Source organism: Epargyreus clarus, unplaced genomic scaffold, assembly GCF_041222505.1.
Source record: "Epargyreus clarus isolate Ecla_fem2 unplaced genomic scaffold, WU_Ecla_fem_2.2 ptg000015l, whole genome shotgun sequence".
In the NCBI taxonomy this organism is placed as follows: domain Eukaryota; kingdom Metazoa; phylum Arthropoda; class Insecta; order Lepidoptera; family Hesperiidae; genus Epargyreus; species Epargyreus clarus.
Genome location: NW_027332223.1, coordinates 8,586,869 through 8,603,776, shown reverse-complemented (window position 1 = coordinate 8,603,776; position 16,908 = coordinate 8,586,869). Strand labels below are relative to the sequence as shown.

Genomic DNA, 16,908 nt, shown 5'->3' with positions numbered 1-16,908 from the left:
GTGCCTCAAATAATTAATTTGTGTCACATGCCTTGTAGGTTCATTTCGACACTCAACATTTTCGAAGCCAGTAGTGATAGTAATTAGTCACCGAATTCACGCAGGATATCTGAGGGAATTACCATGAGTGAACTGATTTGCTAGTATGTATGGTAGATTGCGGAGCTGATTAGAACACCCATAAACACCACAACATCATGTTATTTTGTTATACCTTTACATAATGCATAGCATTATAGAAGAGGGACTAGCAACAACATTCCAAATGCCAATTGATAGTTCAATAGATACTGCAATAACGATGAAAGTACCATAAAAGAAAGAACTTCCGATCTCTGGACAACATAATTATCTAGTGTCGCCCAAATTGTATTCTAGAGGAATAGTGTTTCTTTTTTCCATAATAGTCGTAGTACTGTATTGTAAGTTCGCACAAAAGAGAACGACAATGAGTTTTTTTTATTTTACACATGACTACTTCAGGAACTTTATGAAAATAGTAACACTGATTTATTTTGATTCAGATAACTTTTATAAGCTTTCTAATTTACTTTGTAATTACACGTGTTATTTATTACACAGTAACATCAGTAAAGTTACTTAATTTAGAAGTATTCTTATCAACACGATGTTATCGAGAAATGATGAGCTTTTATCTCGAGGGAATAAGAGTAATTTGATGAATTATTAAACTAATAACTAGAATATTAACGGCGTAACATATTGGACGGGGACCGGGAGGATTCGATAATATTGTTCAGAATATTACAAATTATAATCCAATGTAACTTCCATCCAAAGTACATGGAATTACAGATTATTTAACTTCTTAATATATATATTTACATACAAATGTTTCATCGAGTTCAAAAGGGGGACTTGGAAAGTAAATTGGATAAGAAAAATGTTCTGAGTACCTTAATTCTGTTACAGATTTCAGAAAGTAAAATGGCTTCTAAAGATTTTAAAAAAGTTTTCCCGCTACTTGGAAATTGAATACAGTTATTAAAAATATTACACTCGTATTTTATAACAAATCGATTATAAAAAAATCTTATAGATTTCGAACTTTTAAAGGTAGTAAGTAAGACCAGTATGGTTCGACCGAGAAGGTACCACCGCCACGCCTGTTTGTAACGTGAATCAGATCTTACGTTTTGATGGATTGATGTGAATGCCGGCTGACTTGCATCATTATGAAGCGACCGTCCTAATTTTAATTGCAACTCACCCGGGATGGTTTTAAGAGCGAACCTCTATTTTATATGGCGTTCGTTGCCAATGTTACCATCAGATGGTCTGTAATTATACTATTGGTACTCAATCTTTAAAAACTTTACCTACCGGATGGCCTCGACGACACACCCTGTATAATCGTCAAATTCGTCATTGCGTCTATTTGTGATGGTGTAACTGCTGTACGAATTTAGGAATTAAGTTAATATATAGACAAAATTGTTTGTCAATGGTTCATAGCTAGTCAAGGATCCGGCAGATAAATCAACAATATTAATGGAAACAACTAAAACTGAAATGTAATTAAGAAACCCATCATGTCGTCTTATTGGAAAGGACAACATTTGCCCAAACAGTAACAAATAATATGTATTCGCAGGTTTTTATCGGTTTGTATGATGAATGAAGATTTTATTAATTAAAAACCATGTCTCATATACCGTTATGTAATGTATATATAATACATATATGCAGTCATTTACTTTTAGATTTTTTATAATCTATTAGTGATCTAATTCTTGGAAAGATAATGTTTTGCATTTTGTTGAGTGCAACGTGTGACCAGAGCAGACTTTAACTCAAAGAATAGGAAGAAATAGACTAAAAGAAAGAAATATTTCAATTATGACGAGAATAGTTTCAATAGTAGTCGCCGATGGAAAACTAGTCTAAAATTACCTATAATTTCTAATACCATTTATAGATCACTATACAAATACTATATTAAGGTATTTAATAATACTAAAGTTCTTCATTCATTTAACTCAAATATCACGTACATACGAAAGCAAACATGATTGGTCATTATCACAAAATAACATGTCAAAATAGTGTATAAAGTGATAAAATTAAGAAATATTCATAAAGAATCCTCGCAAATGCGTTGCATCACGTGGGCAGGCGAGCGGTCGGATCGATTCGGTGGGAGTCGAGCTGTGCGCATGCGCGAACTGGGTCCTTCAATATCGACCGCCAACTTTTAACCGGAGTCTTTGGGGCAGGTTAGGCCTATGCGCTGAGGTCAAGGTCACGTTCCTTCCCGTTCCAACTATGGTCATTACGGTATTTATAATTTGGATGTAACTAATCCTATTTCATATTTGCATTTGTGCATCAAAATATTTGATGACTGTCCAAATATGTGTAACTTGACATTCGAGGAGCAATTGCTATATTTTTATTTCGGGAAGGAGTATGAAATTTTCTAAGGATCCTAGCTGGGAAGGAAGCCCGTTTATGTGAGTAACCTACGCAGTAAACCTGAAACGGTGAAGGCATGCTGTGCAAGCAGAGAAACTTCATGATCCCCTAATGAAAGCGCCGATAACAAACAACTCGACTCCATAAAGAAAAGCTTCTACCTAAAGCCACACCACAGATGAGTTGGTACTCCTGAAGCCTAGGATGGTCGCCATATAGCACACCGGTCAAACAATACTAGTTGTATCACCCATTTTTTAAATATATTACATAATGGAATTCAACAAAAAAAAATGGTATATAGTCGGTATTTTTGATTGTTTTTTTATATAGGAGTATCAGACGAGCATACAGTCCTCCTGATGGTAAGTGGCTACTGCCGCCCATGGACATCTGTAATCAATCCCAGACACGATTAGATATTCCTGTCTGACGTCGGCCACAGATGCGCCGCTACCCCTGAGGACTAAGCTGGAACGCCTCGGAAAAGTCTGTCTCCCTTACCACACCCTTCAAACCGGAACACAGCAGCGCCTAACACTGCTGTTATTAGGTAGAAATAGGTGTGGCGGTGGTGCCGCCGGAGTCGAACCACAATGGGTTCTACCACCTTCGAAATCTGGTATAGAATATCTGGTTATTAACGTCTGGATATTTTTTAATAAACCTTACACGTTATGGTAAGTGGCTGGTGCTCTCCATGGACGTCTGTAATCACCTAAGACCAGAGTCATAAGTAAATTCGTTTCGGATAAGCATGCAAGGGAGGCATCAAACAAATTTCCAACAAGCTTAATGAGCTCTGACTCAATTAAGAATCACTCAATTGGAATCCAGAGGACACTAAGCTTGACTAAAAACCTTTAGGGCCTTAATACAGCACTCAAGTACATTTCATAAAAGGAAACACATATGGCGGTAGTAACTCTAGTAGGATGCGATCATACAAATCATGATCAACTGGCTTGTAGTCTTGACAAATAAAAAATGTAATATTTAAAACTCAATTATCTAATTAATCACCATACATGTTAAGTTAATAATTCAGGAACGTTTTTCGTAATATCCTATACTAAGCATACTATTGGGTAGTGCAACCACATAATGTATGTAAAGACATATTTATTGCAGAACCTCTCAAATATTTTAACACATAACAGAAACCCTTATATACATGTTTAAATTAATGTTATTTATACACGTCGTAAAATGTTATAAATAGCGTCATGGCCAATAAGATATCAAAAAATATATAATTATTTTCAATAACAGTTAATCTTGAATTCAATTTGATACAGTATCGATCTATCGATACGAGCGACTGAGCCTCCTAGGCAAATGAAATACTTCTAAATAAGAAAAGTGAAACTAAGATACTGGTAGTATAATTTTATTGCCAGTCAGTCGTTCTGTCTGAATCTAAAAAATTACTATTCAATTCGTTTTGTGCGTAAAAAACGTACTGGGAACAATCGCAGCCTTTTGATGAAGACTAATTTCAAGCAAATACGAAATATTCATCGATAATTTGTAATTTAGTTATACAAATCTTATTTCGTAAATAACCTTATGTTTATTTTTAGTATCAATTTAATTTTTCGTTTTATATACATAAAACGGCAAATAAATAAGTGTTAGAATATTACAGAGCTAGTTGCGCGGGACATGTGCGCGGTGGGCTTCCTGAGCACGCGATTGATCGTACCCTCGACTCGACTTGCTCAGTCGGAGGTACGCGGAGCCGGTGTCGTCATGGTGACCGCCGACCGCACGGCAGCTGCTGCCGTCGCAGCGTCGCCATCGTATCCAAGTCTATTCAGTCTTTTATTTAGACACAATACACCTTATTATCTCAATTACGTGTTATTTGCTTTACTTGTTTATTAAACCTATTGAATCGAAACATAATGTATTTGTTGTTATGGATTAAGCCCGAAATATTACTAGTATATGTACCTAAATTGAAAACTCATAACATGTTACTCACAAATGTGAAATAAATTGACTAGTTTTTTTTAATATAATATTTCTTGTATCATTTCGCAAACTTTGCCAATCAAACTATAATTTAGATTTCTTTTATTAACGCATTTCATATTTTAATTGTTATTTATTAAAATATTCACAATCATTTATTGTAAATATATATATATTTTATAATATAGGAGTAGCAGACGAGCATGCAGTCCACCTGATGGTAAGTGGCTACTGCCGCCAATGGACATCTGTAATGAACCCCAGATAGGATAAGATTTTTCTGCTTCATGTCGACCACAGATGCGCTGCTACCCCTGAGGACTAAGCTGGAACGCCTCGGAAACGTATGTTTCTCTTACCACCCATCAAAACGGAACGCAGCAGCGCCGAACACTGCTGTTATTAGGCAGAAATAGGTGCGGCTGGGGTGACGCCGGAGTCGAACCACAAAGGGTTCTACCACCTTCAAAAAACCTTACCTACATACCTTATGCCTAAATATACATTCCATGCTTGGACAAAGTGATAATAAGTAAACACAAAGATAGTACAAAATTACAAATTTCCATAGTTGTTATTATTGTTATTTTTAAGAAATATAAATATGAAATAGAAATAAATTACAGTGTAAATGACTGCTCGGACAATTTAGACATAATACTGAATACTGATTATAACTTTGGTGTGGTGGTGGTTGGGTGTATATTTGGGTGAAATTGCATTTTATAATAATATGTCATAGTATATCGAGTTCGTAGAGAATCTAATATTTCTACTTCTTCTGAAGTGAACGGTCTGTTTTAACCGGCAGATTAGTGATGCTCAAATTGCAGCATATCGATCATTGGATCGACTATCGATGTAATTCTGTTACAATTTCAATTCATTTTGACAACATTAACATTTAAAATTATGAAATTCATCTAGGCGCATATTTTCATGTCGATTGTTAGAATTCTTACAATAATAATGAAAACTGTAACATTATTATTTTTATATTATTTGGAATTCAGTATTTAGTTATTTTATATTAAGTTTTGTTGTGTGCAATTAGAGTTGTATTGGTAAGTCAATTTGAAAACTATTACAGACACACAACACAGACGAAATGTCTTGAGTTTATTTACATTACAAAAGCGGTAAGGTGGTGCCTCTAAGCCAAGTAAGTCTATGTAGACAATCATGTTCAATTAGATCGATCGAGTTTTTAAAGTAATAAAGATTTATAGTTACAACTTAATTATTATATCGTAAATAATAGTAGACTACAAATGAATAATAACAATGGTACAAAAGATGGAGCTAAAATAATATGTATTTTTTAACAACTTACCTTTAGACTAACCAGACAATCGAAAATATAAATACCTGTTCATTTGTACAAAAGAATTTATATGATGTAATACTGATGAAACCATTTAAATTAAGCTGTATAAAAAACTACCATCTCGAACGTAATAAAATATCTGGATTTATATTTTAATTACATCTAAGAATCGCGTTTCTACTATAAGAGCAATATCAGATGTAAGATCTAAAAAAGCGGACTAATTAGCGTAGCACATAAAGCAACAGACAATTTTTAGTTATGTTAAGCGTACTAAGAAGTTTAATTAAAAAAGGGTTAATAAATTAGTTAAAAAAGAAAACACTTACCTTGCATTTTCGATTGCCAGAACTTGCATAAATGGTTCATTGATGAAAGTGGCGCCAATTAGCGCCGAATTCTGATGCTCCGTGGCTATATCCAATGCGTTTTAATAATTACAAACAATATGTATCTGAAACAAGGAAAATAATTGTTTTTGTATACTGTCCTCAATTCCTTTCTTATATTATTTAATTTATACCTCAATGAGGTATGTGTTACGCGTACAAACTTCGTCAAATTTGATACCACGATGATGCACTTAAGCCCATAGTTTAAATTTACACAAACTACTTATTAGTTAATTTCGAATGGTTTCCCAATTTTGGCGGGAAAACAATCGTCTATCTTGTGTATAATAGTGATAAGAATTTTTGATGCAGTTATTTCAATCTCTATTATAAGGAATCAATAATATTTTATTTTTATGGATTTTTTATTGTATTAATTTTATTTTATTGTATATAATTGTATTCAATACAATACAATATGATAAAATTAGTGTAATACAATACAATAAAAAATACAATTCAATACAATAAAATAAAATTTGCCTTCTTGCAGACAAATAGGTAGCTGTTTAATATATCCACCAATTTAGGTGAAAAAATGCTTATCATTATCCTCATTTCGAATTGTCTTGACTCTCCAAAATGTACTTTCCCATTCACTTATATAATTTATAACGAAAAAAGAATTAAGTCCAAGATCTGTCAACAAGCTTTATGAAACAGGTGATAAGAATAGTGTTTACCAACAAAGATGATATTGGACCAAATATCTTAGTTTTGATAGTCATATAAAGTCTACTCGATCATACTTAGTAGGCAAGGCCTTCACTTTTAGCAATAGAATACAATAGAGCTGTAAGCACATGTTGTTAATGATGATGACATTACAATGTACTTATCTATTTTTTATAAAATTCAAGTATCTAATGTGCATGCAGACAGACCTAACACGAATTGGCTATTGCCACACATGGACATCTGTAACAAGCATCATTTAGAACTAGGGTTTTTACCTGAACCTATGACAGATCTATGACCCCCCCTATAAACTAAAATGGTCAGTTAATATGTGAGTCACTAAACATATGCAACTGTAAACACATTGTCACCTTATACATTGTTTCGTTTGATTGTACATTTATGTATTTGTTTGCTCACAACAAGCAAACAGAACTAAAATATATAATAAAAATAATCTGACAGGTTAAAAATAATTGACCGAGAACTAAAAAGTGATGACTGCAATAAGCAAATTATTATGTGAATCACAGTAACAAAAGTTTGTGTAGTTTTTCCTGTAATTATAAGGTGCAGCAGATATGGAGTCTGCTACACTTTATAATAAACATTTAATTTATTTTTTATGATATTTTTTGTAGACGTAAGAGTATTTTTTTTGATATATTATATTTACAGATTCATAGTAAGGAAAAATGTTTCCATCCTGACGTTTTATTAACTCTGACAAGAAATTGATTGTTATGACAAAATGTTGTTAAAATTGGACAATAATTCTCAATAATTACACATTGTCACAAGTCTCCGAAACAGATTTAGTAGATTTATTACAGTTCCAAAAAGTAACAAATAGTCCCCAATAGTATTTTCTGAAGAATTTCGTTTTAATAAGAAGACAGCATTTTTATATACATAATCTAGTATGCAGCAAATGTTTTAATTTAATTTCACATTGTTTTTTTTTTTTTTTTTATTTACAAATTTGTGTACACAGAACATAACAAAGAAATAGAGTATTAAAAAGAAATGTAGTACAAAGGACTACTTATTCCAACCTGGAATTTCTTCCAGCCGTTTTCTGTTGTACATCCAAAAATCCATAATCATCAGGACTGCTTCTCAAGTCATTTGGCAAGATGAACTACTGAATACTTGATAATGTTAGGGGTAGAATTTTTAGGTCATCCAACATACAGTCTCATGGTGTTAACATGCAACTTTCATTTATCTCTAAAGAATATAAATTCAGGATGCCCAAGAAGCAGTGACTGCCTTTAAAAAGGCTGTAGAACACACACCAAAGATTAACAACCTATTGTTTGTCTTAAGTCAAGCCAATTGAAGAGTTGGAAGTTTAAATCCTAGATATGTTTCTCTAATTTTAAAAATTACATGCATACTAGGAATTTATTACCACTTGCTTTGCTTTGCTTTTGCACACCTGAAAGTTCTTTAAAAAGTTATCAAAGAACTGTGAAGACTACGACAATTAACACTTCTCCAGCATAGTAAAATTTGGTGTAAACCCAAATTTGGTCATTCTGAAATGAAAACCCTTTTTTTTTTTTTTTTTTTTTGTTTACGAGGGGGAAACCTTCAAAAGGTACCCTATGCCGTGGGAGCGGCACGGAGTTATGTGGGATTCTTACCGCACTAAAACCCCCCCGGTGGCCGTCCTCGGCGCTGCGTATAGGACTCCGGGATCTCCAAAGGAACGCAACCGGAGTCCTCTTAGCGCGTTGCCCCATCGGGCTCTGCCCAGGTGAGCTTGATGCTCGCCACACCGTCTGGTGGGCACGACGGTATGCGACCACACATACCGCCGTCCTTCCCGGGGTCACTAGCCGGGCGGTTCGAGCTCCCACTCTTGCCGCCCGCAACCCCGGAAGCCCCTTTTAGTCGCCTCTTACGACAGGCAGGGGATACCGTAGCCCTATTCTGGTCCCGGAACTACGGGGACAGAAATGAAAACCCTACTTTTGTCGTAATTATGCCGTCAAAAACAACAATGCATACATTATCAAGGGCACTACATAATATTTTGAAATCAATAAATGATTAGTTTATATACTGATATTCTATATATAATATCATATCTTTACATATAATATAATATCTTTGTTCTTATTTAAGAAATAATTAAAAAAGTGGATGTCTTGGTAACTAGATACCAAGATCATTATTTACAATAATTAAAAATTTTTGCATGCAATTTGTATATTTGTGGAGCAGAATATAATATGAAATAAAGTAATGAAACTATAAAATTTATAACAGTGAACAATCCATAACAATTGATAGTTCACTAAATAATAAATACTATTCTAAAAACTTCCAACTAAAAAATTCCAACGACACCCTATAGATATAATTTCCAGTTTAGCTTATGTGCTTTGAGGAGCCTCTTAAGCTTCTACATCAATGAATAATAGTTGTAAAACCTAATCATCTCTTATGGGTGAACCTACCCTTCTCCATCCCATACACCTCATATGAGTAACCCATTGGTATGCTACATGCCTCCACTAGTTTTGGGTTGAGACCTTGCCCTGCTATAAGCTATCAAATTGCTATCAGCTATGCCAATTAACATGTACAGATGACGAAAGGATGAAAGAAAGAAAAAAAATCTCCTGAAATCTTATACACACAGAGGAATATATTTTAATTTATACACAATGCATACTTAGGAACACTCTTAAAACTTTAAAAAGTAGCCAATCAACAATAAATCAAATAGCTTATCCCGATATTCATAGGTATATAGCATTACATGATTATTTATACTTGGGTTATTTTACGTGGCTCTTGTGACACAGAAATCCAACATAGAATTAGAATGGCCAAAGTCACCATGGGCCAAGTGAAGAGAATATGGAAATATAGAAACATCAAGAATAACACCAAACAGAAGCTTGTGTGTAAACTAATATTCTCCACATTTCTTTATGGACCAAAAACAGGGGTGCGCAGAGCCACAAACTTGTGGAAGCATTCGAGATGTGGTGCCGGAGAAGAATATCTGAATACAATCTGGACAGCTATAAGAATTAATGTGTCGATATTCAAGGAACTTAAGTCTCAATTAAGCTTTTGACTATCTGCCTTCAAACGAGTCCTTGTGTACTTCGGCTATATCCTCCGAAAAAGCAGTGTCAATCTCAAGAAGATAGTCATTACCAGCAAAGATAAAGGGAAGAAACTGTGAGGACTTAGCACGATGCACTGGTTGAACCAAATCCGTTCCACTCTGGACAGCAATATGCATGAAGCCATCTAACTTTCAGAGAACCTGCACCGTTGGCACAATATATTCCAGAATATGGTGACATTCTTCACCAGAGGTCACAATCTTCAGCATTGGGGATATTGACACAAGAAGGAGGAGTATATAAATTAAGTAGGAAAAAAATTGTCATTCACTATTACTTACCATATAAAGTAGCCCAATGACTAAAAAGTACGGAAACAACATAGAACTCTGCACTTAAAACCAAAGATGATTGAATAAACTTTATTGGGAACAACTCAAACAATAACATAACATCATTGGACAACAGGCTGGGCACAGGTCTGCTCTTGAAGTTGGTGTGGTTTAGGCCACAGTCTATGCACGCTGGCATACTGAGAATTGGTAGACATCACACACCTTTGAGAACCTTTTTTTAAGGATCGTAAAGCATGTTGGCATCCTTACAATGTTTTCCTTTACCATTATAGCAAGCGATAATTAGTTTCTAATATGTATCATATAAAAATCATAGTATTCGAAAATCTAACTTGATTGTGAGGCTGAATTTTAACCACTGGGATAGGAAACCACTAAGAATAATCTAGGCTAAGCTATGTTTGTATATCTGACAAACATGATAGCCCAGATTATTAATATTGCAACTAACTTAACATGGACTGTCACAACCACTGTTACCCCAAACACATAGGTACATAATTATCTATTTTAGAAAAGAAAAACTACACTGTCATGATAGACATGCAGTGAAACCTAATCATCATCCACACAAATTTTCCATCTTCATTACATTTGTATAAGTGTAATGTATTGTCTATATTTATTATGAGGTCTAATGAAATTTGTTAACTATAGTTTAATTTTGATGACACCAACTGATGATATGTCAGACAGATTTTAGGATATAGTTCACTTGCCACTAACATTTAGCATAAATAGTACTGGCATATAGGGACTTGTAAGTCACCAGTCACCAATTATCCAGTTTATTGGGTATTAAAATGTTAAGCAAAATATCATGAATAAATGCAGTTATTAGTGCCAAATAAATCACCAATATAAAAATATGAATCAAAGTTTTTACAGTATTAGAATTGGTTGAAAACAAGTGTCATTAAATTCCAATTATGAAACAAACTTAAAAACTTATAAGATTATGTAAATCATAACAGATTCTTCATATTATCTTACCCTACAAGTAGAGTTTTTAAGGTTTTCTTAACATGCACTATACATTATGTATTTAGTAATACTTGAATGATGTATACAAAACCCTGCTTATGCTTTATAAACAAATATCTAGTTATCTGGATTGTCTTATTAGAAAATTAAAAAGAAAAGTTTCATATTTTACTACTACAAACAAATTTCGATGTCATAATTTCCAATTACTATTATTTGTCCTTCGAGCAATGAAGTAGTGGTCAACTAGTGCAATGACGTCATTACATTGACAGTCAATAAACCACACAGTAAACAAAACCATCGGAAGGATCAGTGGCAAATTGTTGCTTTGACGCCAATGAACATACGGTTAGAAATTATAACACAGCAACTAAGAAAACACAAAAACTCACGTTTCGAAACAAAGATAAATTCTTCAAGGGTATCAGGGCTAACCGCGATCAGTGGTTGACAGCAAAACTAAATAACATGGCGGCATCTTGTCGCAGCCGGTCTAAAAGAGCTTATAATCGTTAAAAACATTGAACACTTACATAAACTGTTCACTCCAAGTAATCCTTTCTTGGCAAAAATCACTTTAACACACTTAGGAAGAAATATAAATAAGTTCATATCAGACACTAGAGGCAAAATGACGTAACATTCTCAACCTTCACGGTCGCACAGTACAAACGGCAGGTACAAGAAATAGTTGTATTTTATTTGGTAAATATTGGGAGTCGGGGTGCGGTAGACCTAGCTAGAGACACTTTAATGATTGAATATGTCTTAACTCCGAAAACAATCCACAAAACTTTTGACAAAATAAATTAACGCGTTTTATTATTCTGCCAAAGAACAAACGTGACACGCAGTCAAGCAACCTCGTTCACAATTTTTAATTTTTCCCAACCCGCGGCGTGTTATCTTTACAATTTCCACTCGGATACTTGTACCAACTAATATTAACAATAGCAAAAGGTTTAAAATATGTTTTACATATAACTTCATTTATTTACCTATTGTTTTAAATGTAAATTGAAACGAATGTTTACTTACTATTTTAAGATAAAAATATTAATCTTAAATATTAAGTTCTCATAAACTTCAAGTGATATTATGACATCACTATTTAGGTGTATTCAGATTAATTCGAGATCTTAGACTTCTCGAAATATTCTTGTCCTCTGTCAAATTAATAATTATTGTCTTGTCCTCTATCACATTAATAATAGGGAATATGCACATTTTTATTTTATTATTTTAAACCACTTACCACATCGTTTTAACACAGTAAAAAATATAAGCAATTTTATTAGTTTGAAATATTTTTTTAAAAATTATTTAAAGTATCAATAAATTTTGACACATTTGAACGCCGCCATTTTGACGCCGAATGACGTCACGTAGCGTGATTTGTATTGATATTGATGATAACTTTATGCACATAAAGATATTATTAAACGTTTTCAGGTTTCATCGCTATTTACAGTATGGGAAAGGCTAAATAACCACTTTATAAATATTTCCTAGAGTTATTGTGCAAAACCACTACTAAAAATACATTATATAGTGTTTTTTCTTTTGCAAATGCGCAAATACGAAAAATGTGGTGCAAGATTATAGGAAACAGATAAAGTATCTCCAAAATCGCATTAACATTTGCATTTACTGTAACAAACAATAATTTTAGACATCTACTTCTACATCAAACACTATCATTTGAAACACACAAAATGCATTATAATCTATTATAATATTATAAAGATAGGTCATAGGTTGAAGGTGGTAGAACCCTTTGTGGTTCGATTCCGGCGGCACCACCGCCACACCTATTTCTACCTAATAACAGCAGTGTTAGGCGATGCTGTGTTCCGGTTTGAAGGGTGTGGTAAGGGAGACAGACTTTTCCGAGGCGTTCCAGCTTAGTCCTCAGGGGTGGCGGCGCATTTGTGACCGACCTTAGGTGGGAATATCTAATCCTATTTGGGGTTGATTACAGAAGTCCATGGGCGGCAGTAGCCACTTACCATCAGGTGGACTGTATGCTCGTCTGCTACTCCTATATTATAAAAAAAGAAAGAAAAAAAGAATATTAACAAAATAAGTTATGATCAGTTAAATATTTCTGAATTGACCTTTGCTAAAAAAAACAATTTATTCATTTTGCATATTTTAGGTAAATAGTCCGATTGTGCTTTGACAAAACTACTTTCAATCATTGTTCTTGAATATTCCTAATAATACTATGTAGAAAAATCGCACTAGATAATAAATAACACTGTAGGAATATAGACAAAAACAATTTTTCTCTCAAACAGATTGAATATCGACGCCGATAAACATCGTAACACGCTATGTGACGTCATTTTTCGATTCGACTAATGGGAATGCGTTTTGAAAATTCGAATTTCGCTCGCATAATTTACGATTTTTGATTAAATTTTTAAACAATTTAATACGAAATAAAGAAAAAATAATGGTTAAGATGTAATTTCAGGACCGTAATGTACCTAAGAAAAAAATAACAAGCAAATCTAAATGACATGCATATTCCCTATTATTATATCATGACATCATCATGACATGAGAACTTTATGAAGTCGATAGACATGAAAACAGGCTATTAAATTTTTAAAATTTATAAAGTATTCTTTCCCACGTTTATTATATTTATTTAATTTGCCATACTATACGATAAGTTTTAAGGCTTCCAATTGTATTATTAAAAAAGTATATTCATTACACTCTTTAAAAAAATATCTACCGTTTATACTAATGATAAATACTACTACAGAGCATAAAATTATTATTTCGTTTTAATAACTTTTCGTTCATAGTTACGTATGGAATATTTATTTTATAGAAAAATAAACAATATTTAATTCAAATAAAACACGTATTTTGCATCACGGATTCTGGCTGGTTGGCACTGTATAAAGTACTTCATAAAAAATAAAATGCATTGATATTTTTTTAATTGTCAGTTGACAAATGCTATTTTAATGCTTTTTACCGTTGGTTCATTATTTCTTTTTAGATTAATTTTACTCCAACATTGTTGAAAATAACTTAAAATGACATTACCGTGGCACATTCCCTTAGAGGCCCTTCCTGGTCTGAAAGACCCTGAAAAACCAGTGGAACCGTCTCTGCTGAAACATTATTGTAAACTAAAAATACATGAGAATCCATGCGAAGAACTTCAAACTGGTTTAATGTGTGAAATAGGCATGAATAACCGGGAGCCCGCTACTATACAGAGATTAATTGCCTCTGGTATGACAGTGGCACGTCTTAACATGCGAGATTTGGAACCCGATGCTTGTGCTCAATTAATACAAAGTGTAAGACAAGCTGTTTATAATTACAGTGCAGAATTGGAATATGTTTACCCGTTGGCACTTATTGTGGACGTAAGAGGTCCTGATATTGTAACAGGAGACCTAAAAGGAGGACGTCTAACAACAGTAGAATTAATCCAAGACGAAACTATAAGATTGACTACAGATACAAGTTGGCGAGAAAGCGGTACATCAGACTGTCTTTACGTTGGTTATGATCATTTAACTGATTTACAAGCTGGAGACTTAATACATATAGAAAGTTTAACAGGCAAAGTAAAATTGGTTATAACAGAAGTAGGAGACGATTCGGTCGACTGTAAAGTAGCTACCGGGGGAATTATAGGAGCCAAAATGCCAGTTAGAATTTCAAAGACACCTCAAGACAAAAATAATAAAAAGGGTCGAGACAGTCTGGAATCTATTTCTTGTAGTGACTCTTCTAATCATCATTTCGAACATATGGAAGAACAGATATCATGGGCAGTATCATCAGACATAGACGCAATACTAGTTCCCAATGCTCAAAATGTTGATGACATACATCATGTAAGAAATATTCTTTCTGAGAAGGGAAAACACATCCTTGTGTTTGCTTGTATCGACTCTGTTTTAGGTCTCGATAATATAGATAGTATATTACAGGAGGCCGATGGTATTTATGTCGACAGATACATTCTTAGTACAGATTTGCCAGTTGAAAAGATATTCATAGCTCAGAAAGTCGTTTTGGCCAAATGTAATGATGTTGGCAAACCTTGTATATGTAAAGCAGTTATAAATGAACAAATTCCTACATTGTGCGTTACAGATATTGCAAATCTAATAATCGATGGTGTAGATGTTCTATCGTTAGAATTACATTATGACTCACCATTGAAGAAATTTGCTCCAGCTTTTGATGCAGTACGCATGGCCGAACATTGTTTAGGTGCTGCTGCAGTCATTTGTAGGCATGCAGAAAGAATAATATGGCATCCACGTATTTATGGAAATATTGAATTAATGAAAAGTCCTTTAGAAGAACCGACAAAAGCCGTATGTATTAGTGCAGTTGAATTAGCTATGAGGTCGCGGGCTGCTGCTATAATATGTCTTACCAATTCTGGAAGAACTGCTAAAACACTTTCACATGCCAGGCCCACGTGTCCGATAGTAGCTGTAACGAGAGCTTGTCACACTGCACGGCAAGTGCGATTTTGGAGAGGAATTCGAGCAATGCATTATTTTGATGTAGCTAGAGGTAGCTGGATGTCAGAAGTGGATGCCAGAATCCATGCAGCTCTAGATTACTGTAAGGCAAAACGAATCTTGCATGCTGGTGATGCATATGTTATTGTAACAGGTTCCAGACGGGGTGCAGGTTATTGTGATACTGTTAAATTATTATATGCAAGTGCTCGAGAAACTGTATTTGTTGACTAGTAGTGTATAATGTATAGATTAAATTCACTTAATGACTATTATTATAAACAAAAAATATATTAATTCGATGTCTTTTCCTGTTAATAAGTTGAACCAAAATAACGTAAGCCTTCCTTTTCTGTACACATAAATTGAAGATTCCGGTTTCATTACATTAATAACTAGGTAATATCTATCTTGTCCCTGTATTTTCAGGACTAGAATAGGGCTCCAGTATCCTCTACCTGTCGTAAGAGGCGATTAAAAGGGGGCTTTAGAGGTTGCGGGCGGAAAGTGTGGGAGCTCGAACCGTCCAGTAAGCGACCCCGGGAAGGACGGCGGTATGTGTGGTCGCATACCGTCGTGAACACCAGATAGTGCGGGAGGAGCGAAAATTGCTCCCCCAGGGCAGAGCCCGATCGGGGCATCGCTCTTGGAGGACTTCGGTTGCGTTCCGTCGGAGATCCCGGAGTTCTCCAACATGCGTTGAGGAGGGCACCGGGGGGTTTTAGTGCGGTAAAAATCCCACATAACCCGGCGTCGCTCTTACGTCGTCGGGTACCTTTTGAAGGTTTTCCCCTTTATTTATTTGTTTATTTATTTCTGAAGTCAGCGCTCATATAAGACACGCTGTTTACGTCGTTATCCAACGAATTTTGTATATTGAGCGCCGAAATCAGAACTGTGTACTAAACCAACATTTTTTTTTCTTTGTAGCGACATAGAATTCGGTTGTATTTTTTTGTTAATTTTTTTTAAAGTTTACATTAAGTCGACCCAAGAGTTTTACGCATTTACCAGTTTTGTCGTTTTAAACTAAATTATAACAATATTTATATTTTAACTTTTCTGATATTATCGTATCGGTATTAGTATCGAATTATCGTTACATCTATTCTCACAACACTAGTACATGCTGTCTGTCTGTCACCTGTG

General features: G+C 34.2%; 2 protein-coding genes across 3 annotated transcripts in view; one reads left to right on the top strand and one right to left on the bottom strand.

Annotated features, from left to right (window-relative positions):
• Nucleotides 1–12,144, bottom strand: part of tai (basic helix-loop-helix family member taiman) — a 46,343-nt gene extending 34,199 nt beyond the window's left edge. For both annotated transcript variants that reach the window (XM_073080526.1, XM_073080527.1), the window contains exons 1-2: nt 11,779–12,144; nt 6,070–6,194 (exon numbers count right to left, since the gene is read on the bottom strand). In XM_073080526.1, the coding sequence (XP_072936627.1) occupies nt 6,070–6,098 (29 nt within the window). In that variant the 5' untranslated portion in view covers nt 6,099–6,194; nt 11,779–12,144. The remainder of the gene's footprint in view (nt 1–6,069; nt 6,195–11,778) is intronic.
• Nucleotides 12,145–14,185: 2,041 nt separating this feature from the next.
• LOC140748148 (pyruvate kinase) lies at nt 14,186–16,065 on the top strand. The gene has a single exon (XM_073080882.1). It carries the CDS (start codon nt 14,302–14,304, stop codon nt 15,991–15,993), a length of 1,692 nt encoding a protein of 563 aa, XP_072936983.1. The 5' UTR covers nt 14,186–14,301; the 3' UTR covers nt 15,994–16,065.
• Nucleotides 16,066–16,908: the final 843 nt, after the last annotated feature.